The 8,303-nt window shown below is 46.9% G+C and overlaps 1 protein-coding gene across 3 annotated transcripts in view; it reads right to left on the bottom strand.

Annotated features, from left to right (window-relative positions):
* Positions 1–504: 504 nt before the first annotated feature.
* Positions 505–8,303, bottom strand: part of ache (acetylcholinesterase (Yt blood group)) — a 53,438-nt gene continuing 45,639 nt past the window's right edge. For all 3 annotated transcript variants that reach the window (XM_080519262.1, XM_080519261.1, XM_080519260.1), the window contains 3 exons: positions 7,587–7,779; positions 4,682–4,851; positions 505–1,199 (listed from right to left, as the gene is read on the bottom strand). In XM_080519262.1, coding sequence (XP_080375388.1) covers positions 1,078–1,199; positions 4,682–4,851; positions 7,587–7,779 — 485 coding nt within the window. In that variant the 3' untranslated portion in view covers positions 505–1,077. The remainder of the gene's footprint in view (positions 1,200–4,681; positions 4,852–7,586; positions 7,780–8,303) is intronic.

The raw sequence follows: 8,303 nt of genomic DNA, 5'->3' as shown, positions 1-8,303 counted from the left end.
CGGTTGGCTTTTGTCCCGGGACCTCTGGTCTGAAACGCCAGCTCAGAGGCACTGGACTCAAGTTTGGCCAGAAGAGGAAACCGCCCTGGACGTGAGGATCAGTGAGATCACACAGGAGGAGGAAACCAGAAAAGACCAGATGAGCTTTTCTTCCTTTGTCCCATCACACACATCTACACACACACACTTGTCTCCGGTTATGTAAGAGTGCACTATTCTGTCTCTTCATCTTTACATCACATCTCCTCCTCCTCCTCCTCCTCCTCCTCCTCCTCCTGTGACTGCTCTCCACCTTTTCACCTCCATTTCCCATCCATCCTTCCTTCCTTGCATGGCGTCCTGCTGGAGGCTGAGCCAGCGCTCTGTCACATTATCCTGCCGCTGAGTGAATTACTCTGCCTCCATTAGACTAATAAGAAAGCAAGAGGAAGGACGGGGCCGGGGGGGGGGGGGGGGGGGGGAGGGGGGGGGGGGTGGGAGAGAAGGGCGAGAGAGGGGGGAGATAAGAAAGGCGGTAGAAGTTCGATGAGTCGGAAAGAAGAAGAGATGAATACGGGAAAGGAGAGGAGGAGAAGGAAAGCGGTCTGACATGGGGGGGGAGGGGACGGGGGACGGGGGACGGGGGGACGGGGGGACGGGGGGGGGGGCAGAGGAAGAAGATGGAGGACGGGCAGGCAGGAATCCACCAATGGACAGGAAGACATGCAGGGCAGAGAGATGAGGAGATATAAAGGACACACACACACACACACACACACACACACGTCGATAAGTACACAGCAGCTGCACATGACAGTGAATGAGACACACACACACACACACACACACACACACACACACTCACGACGACTCCCCTCCACAGCCCTCAATGTCCACCGCGCACGCTTCAGGAGAACAGCAGGAGGAACACGTCAATAAATAGTATAAATAATATAAATAAACGGTGTGTGTTGAAAGTGTATGAGGACCGGGGGGGGGGGGGGGGGGGGGGGGGACGACGGAGGGACGGGGGGGCTCGTCCCTGGACGGCGGCTCCCACCGACGGCTCCGGGGCGGCGTGCCCGTGCGGACGGCGGCTCAGAGCTCGGTGCAGCGCTCCTGCTTGCTGTAGTGGTCAAACTGACTCTTCCAGTGCATCATGTAGGAGGACCAGCGGTGGAACTCCACCTTCCACTGGCGCTCGGCCTCGTCGATGTTGTCTGTTGAACAGCAAGCACAGCACAGGGGCGCCGGTCATACCAGCAGGGTGCACGGGGGGGGGGGGGGGGGGGGGGGGGGAGCGTCTTTTGAGCAGAAAGCGGGGGAGGGTTGATGGGTGTGATGGTCAATCACATTCCTGGGTCACAATTCATATGTCACGACTGTATCGTGACATATGAAAAGTGTCTTTCCCGAGAAATGAACAAACTTTCTGTGGTCTGGTGAGCAGCGTCATAATATTAACCCTTCGGGGCCTGAAAGCATTTTGTGCCGTTTTTCCACTACAATCGACTTTTCCTTTATATCTCAGATATAAAATCCTTAAACTTTGCCTTTTTTGGTGTCATTTTGTTCAGGACAACCTCATAAATGCATATCTGAAGTACTTTCATCACTTTGGCATACTGTGTTAAAACAGTGGATCTAAAAACACCAGAAAATTACAAATTCGGCTGGTAAAAACACAGATTTATTGACTATAAAAGTCACGGACATGGCTAACGAATCATTTTGTTTACTTGTAAAGTAAATCTAAACTACAATTAACTAAAACTGATCAAAACAGGACTGAAAAAACAGCTCTATACAGAGATTTACAGTGAAATAGAAGCACTGCCTCAGGCGTTTTTGTAAAACTATTTAGAAAAAGGTCACACATATTTTTCCTCATTTAAAAACGAGCTTGTCGTTTTATATCTGCACTTTCGACACGGATTGAAACACTGGACCAGACGACGCTGTGCTGTGACGCTACTGCCTTTTCAAACGGTCATGTGACGAGGACGCACCGGTGCGTCCATAGGCCCCAGAGGGTTAAGGCAGAAAGTGTCACTTTAAAAGTTTCCTGACAACTGAATGAGAAAGTAAAAGTCAACCGCTTTACTTCGAAAAGCTGAATTTATTTCGACTGCAAGTAGTATATCTGCAGCAAAAACAGCAGGTTGCCATGTTGGCTGACCAGGAGCCACCAAACTGCTACAGCTGGAGGTCTCTCTAACAGCACATTCTAAAAATAGTCTTGTCATTTAAATATAGTCTCCGTGTGTTGAGTCGACATCAATTCTGTGCTTTTCCCTCAATAAATATTGAAGCCTCAGTCTTCAGGAGAAAAACAATGCGACTAATCGCAATTAATTACAGAAAATGGAGGATTCGTTAATTTTTTTTCAATCGACTGACAGTAAAAACGTGTGGAATGTTCCTGATACCACAGTGTTTCTCCAGAGTGACCTGCAGTGACACATGTCCCCAGTCGTCCATGGTGATCACTGCGCTGCCTGGACCCTGCAGGCCTCATGTTTGACGTCCGGCCATAGAGAGGCAGGCGGCACAATATCCTCGCTGTCTGAACATCCAGGCAGGGGGGGGGCACGTTTTAGACACTCACTTCTCCACCAACTAACCAAAGAATGAACGTTAGTCGACCAATCCCGCCTCTAAAAGGAAAACTTAGCAAACATACCTGAATTTAACATCAGTCATTTTAAACAGTTTCACTTGAATTTCAAAGTGTGTATTAGGATCAATTTTAAGATTTTAATCGGAACCTTCAGCAACTCCGTCATATTTTAAAGTCTGCTGAAGTTGGAAGCTCTGTGCAGTAACGTGAAGGTTAGCATTTAGCTGCAGTGCATTCGGACTCAACGTCTCCCATAAACTTAGCAGAGCCATTAAAGCTTCATTGACCTACACATCTTAGCCATTCTCAGTCCCGTCACTCTGACTTCTGCTCGCCTGCACATGGTGTTTCCATGCAAGTGCATGACACTGCACATGCACTTTTCAACTTGGAGCACTTTGGAAGACGTGCCGACTAGAACGCGGTGATAAATGGCCCGATTCTCTCCTCGCGAGCTTTCTTTTAGTTCACAATCAACCTCCTCCTCTCAGAGTGGGCGGACAGGGTTCCCACAACCTGTAGTGGATTAGCGGTCACACCGTACACCAACTTCATATATAAAGCACTTTAAAACAACCAGTGGGCCAAAGCCTCCTGCAGAGACGTCCGACATCAACCAGCCACTGCAGATTGAGCCGTTTCAGTGAGAGTGGAGGTGAGAATGCAGCGTGAGGACTCAAGAGTTGAGTTACAGGTTGTTGACAGGCGAGAGAGCCGAAATGCAGCAATGAAAGCTGGTGTCCAGTTCTTCATCCCCTCGGACTTCACTGGCTCAGCTCTTGGTCTCACGCCTCCCGCCTCACCACTCTGGACTCCCATCAAACCAGAGGAAGCCTAAAGCCAGATCCGAACCCTGGTTCAATGGAAGAAGTGGTGCGGCCAGAAGGGGGCGCCGCAGATCTGAACCTCAGGTGGACGAAGGACAAGCTGCACGTCTCACTCCGATCCTGAAAGGTCTGCTGGCGTCGCTATCAGAACACGGTAGTAGAAGACGTGTCGACGTGGGTGGAGTGCCCAGTCAGCTCTGGTGTGTGTGTGTGTGTGTGTGTTGAACAGGAGTGCCATACACACTGTTACCATCACAACAACACATCATCAGTAGGGTAAAACGAACCCTCTCACCACAGCGTGAACAATCTGATCCACTGGCAGGTTTAGTGTTTTGTTTGCACGTTTACATAAAATGGGTTCAAGAAACCCGAAAATTTTACAGATACTGAAATGTAGGAAAATGACTAAGGTGGTTTTGCCCACGTCGGTATATTCGGTGTTTAAAAAGACAAGAAAAGAAAGGTTGGTTTTGAGCGCGCGTCGGTGGCCTGTCCCTTTAAGACGTGACTCCACCCATCCAGTCTGTAACAAGAACGGAGAGAGGAGGCGACGGAGGAGGTTCAGAAGTTGCAGCGGCTGCCGCGGTGGCTGCGGTGAACGGCTTCAGAAGCAAATGGTCTGTGTTTAGAATCAGCGGGCAGAGTGACGCCGGCTGTGGGAATCCACGCCTCCATCACGGGCAGAGCGCCGTGGCGCGACACGCCGGCCATTGGGCCGGATGTGAAAAGTCACTTTACACTCAAAATATGCAAATTCTTTCAGGAGAACTAGGTTAGAGGGTCTTTTTTTCAGATCACTGTGGAGAAATCCCCCGTTTTCAGCTGCAATACAGACCAAGTCACGGTCTGATCCTCTCTGTTCTCATCAGCTCTTCAATACATCGTAACAAAAAGTACTTAATTGGTATTTTCGTCATTTACTTTCACACAGTGTGGTTTTAAAGTCCTTTAAAGTGGCAATGAATAGTATACTATCAATATAACTGCTACCTACAGGGGGCACTGTGGAGTAGTTATCGTCCATTTATCGTTATGGAGGTGAACTGATCAATATATCCTGATGTTGATTGGAGGCCACATCGCCCAGCCCTATGTCACAAGCCCTCACTGACATCATGTGCAGATGTTGATGAGTTGACTATCCTCCAATCCCAGGACTGGAGGTTTGACCCGGGCGCAGAAATGAACCGGCGTGGCTGTTCCAGCGTTGTGGTGAACAGACACGTAGTGCGGCAGAGGCCGTGTTATTTACCGGTGATGTTGAGGAGGCGGGGCAGGAAGCGGTTCCAGAAAGCACACATCTGGTTCCGCAGACCTCGGTGGATCTTCAGCGGCTCAGTGTTCAGTCCCACGTGCTTCTGCTCGCTGAGCGTGAACTGAGGCCAGCGCTTCCCTCGATCCCCCAGCCCTTCGTTTGGGTTACTGAGAGGCAGCAGGAGGAGGAGGAGGAGGAGGAGGAGGAGGAGGAGGAGGAGGAGGAGGAGGAGGAGAGACAGATGGAACAGGGAAAGATATTCTACGTTCAATCTGCTGATGGAGATAGAATATTGAAAGGAATGCCAGGAATTAAGAGTCATCAGACAAAAACGCCATGTCGTTTTGGAACGCGTCAGGATTGTACAGCGTAGAATGTTCTACAATGCGTCACAAATATAAAACACATCCTGCACGTCAAGCTCTTCTGGACTCTCTTCAGTCCCAGAGTCCAGCTGATTGGTTTGGTGATCCACTGCATCCTGGTCATTTTCCTCACATTGGACATTCTATTTTGATCAACGAGGCTCAATGGAAAACTCTGTCATTTTCAATTTTCAACATGTTCCATCACACAGAGTAGTCCCCACGCAGCAGAACACGTTGATCACAGGGCTTTCCCACAGATGTACATAATAAACATCTGTTCTGCTGCTCTTCTTCGGTGTTGGATCGTCGCAGGAAGATGGAGACAGACTCACCAATCCCCGATGGCGCTTGGTGTGGAAAGTCTTAATAAAGTGACTTTAATGACCACCGAGATGCTGACACACAGACTTTTAGCCCACAGCAGACGCTGCACTCAGTAGTAAAAGGCGGAACGCCGCCACGCCGTCTCTGCTATGAGAGAGAAATGAGTTTAATAAATGGGTTCCATAAAAGCCTGCCTGCAGCAGGACCATCAGTCACCCGCTGAAAGGAACAAGACACAAGGCCTGTCCAGAATCATTACGCTAAAAGCCTTCTGAGATGCAGAGGGACAATTTATAATCAACGTTTCAATTTGAAAAGGTGATATATAGATATGCATCTAATAGCTGAAAAATGTATTAGCTCAATAAAGAAATGGTGTCAGGATGTAAACGACTGGCTTTAGAAGAGGCGATATTCAAGCTTTAACGTTCACTTAAAGTGAACGAGTGCAGTTGTTGCTCCTTCAGGGAGCGAGGACCCGGCGGGGGACAGACCCACACCCAGACTGGGGGGTCAATTTGTACTTTATGTTCATTATCAGTACTTGATATAATGGGAATTACCGTATTTTCCGCACTATAAGGCACCTAAATACCTCAAATGTTCTCAAAAGCTGCCAGTGCGCCTTATAACCCGGTGCACCTTATATATGGAAGAATTGCTCTACTCCAGACTGCTATTTGCCAGCTGAACAACCAGAAGCTTTTATTTTGACAACTCTAACTTCTCAACCGGATCTTCAGAGCGGACGACACTCCACACAACACCTTCATCACTCATGGTTGCACACCAACATTCTAACAAACCAAAATAAACTAGATGAAATAATGACTCCCTAAACTGGGGAACAAAAACACATAAACACAATCAACACAACACCAAGCCCAACAACAACCCACAATAACCTCCAACAACACAACATGAATTCCCATCATGCCTTGCATCCTGAGCTCCTCAGTGCAGCCGATAGCTGCAATGGATTATGGGAGTTTCTGTTTGTGGTGTTTTAAATGCAATTATTGGGGGTTCTATTTGGTTTGTGGTGTCTGTAATAATTGTGTTGTGTTGTGTTTTTGTTGCTTAGTTCATGTAGTTTAGTTTATTAGTTGTAAGTTGTCAACCAGCAGTGAAGAAGGTTTTGTGTGTAGTGTCCTCCTGGCATAGGCTGCAGGTAGGACTATCAAAATAAAGTGCTCTGGGTGTTGGAATCAGTGGAAAATGTAACCTAATGGCTTTGAGCTATAAAGGTTATGACCACTGGTCTGTTCCATGTGTCTTATAATGCGGTGGCCTTATATATGAACAAAGTTGTAAATTATATCAATCAATGTAGGTGTGTCTTATAATCCGGTGCCCTATAGTGAGGAAAATACAGTAACATTTTGCAAGTTATGGTTGAATCACGCCTGTCTATTATAACCACTAGTCACTGTTTCACACCTGCAAGGCTACGAGTCTTTGTTCTTTGTATTCACGAGAAGATTTATTGAAACTGCATCACTCTGAGACTCTTCAAGGTCTCTGGCCTCCGGGCCGGGGGACGTCTGATCTCAGGACATTCCCGCTTCAACTGTGTGAACCACAGAGAAGTGTACTTGCACACACACACACACACACACACACCTGGGAACCAGTGTTAACCTGCTTTGTTGTGTCTGTGGATGAGAATGTAACCGCCTACTTTAGCTTTGAATAAAACTGGGCAGCGAAGTGAAGATCTTTGCAGATGGATGAACTTCAGCTTCAGAGGTGAATTCGTTTCTCTGTCTTTGTACAAGCTAACCGATTGTTTTGACTCTTTATTTCTCTCGACACTGGGGTCGTCTCTCTTCTCTCAGTCTTGCAGGTTTTTCATCTAACACAGACCCAGACGGCTCCGGCTAGTACCGGTGAGGGCCCTACTCAGGGACCCCCCCCCCCCCCCCCCCACACACACACACACACACACTTTAGCTCCTCGGCTATGCTGATACATTTGACTTCCCTGTTGTGCTATTTTCACTGTTAAGTCTCCTTCAAGTTTGACCTTTTCCTCCTCAGAGCCTGTACATTTTGAGCTTAATTCTTATTATTTTATTCAACCTGTACATTTTAGTGTGCGGTATTTCTATATTTAAAATGTCGTGTGAGAGGGGAAATGCCATTTCACCTCTCTGTACGTGAAAATGTGGAATAGAAGTGACCAAACAAAGCCACTTTGACGCCCTTACCCAGTCCGTGCGAAGTTGGCCCAATATCTCATCATGCGTCGACTCAGCTTCTCCTCCTCGATGGTGTAGTTGAGTCGCTTCTCCAGCGGCAAGCCGAAGACAAACTCAATCTCGTAGCCATGGATCACGCCCATCCACTCCGGCCAGGCGATGTTGGTTGCTCGGTGGTCAAACAGGTAGAGGTACACTCCTCCTTCAGGAGCAAAATAGAGAATTCATCCATGGAGCTAGCGGAGGGCCCAGCGAAGAAATACTGGAGAGAAATGTCTTCATGACCTCAAAAAAAAAAAAAAAAGGTCCCATGATGGCAAAGATACAAACGTTACAGGAAGTCGTTCCTCCCCACGGCAATAAGACTTTTTAACTCTTCGACCTCCGTCAGAGCCTCAATCATCACCTGGACTAAATTACATTGATACTTATATTATATCATATATTTCATTTCATATGGCACATTGCATGTACATATACATATATTTATACATGTGCAAGTACACTATTACCATTGGTATTATTATTATTATAAGTATACTATTACTATTGGTATTATTATTATTATTACTGATATATATATATATATATATATATATATATTGTCATTGTTATTTTATTGCTACCATATTGTTATTGTTATATTATTGCTACCATTATTAGTAGTACTATACACGAGTATTATACACTATTACTATTGGTATTATTATTATTATTACTGATATA

This window comes from Blennius ocellaris (genome assembly GCF_963422515.1).
Source record: "Blennius ocellaris genome assembly, chromosome: 23".
NCBI classification, from domain to species: domain Eukaryota; kingdom Metazoa; phylum Chordata; class Actinopteri; order Blenniiformes; family Blenniidae; genus Blennius; species Blennius ocellaris.
Note: the sequence above shows the minus strand (reverse complement) of the source record. Positions and strands in the feature narration are given on the sequence as shown.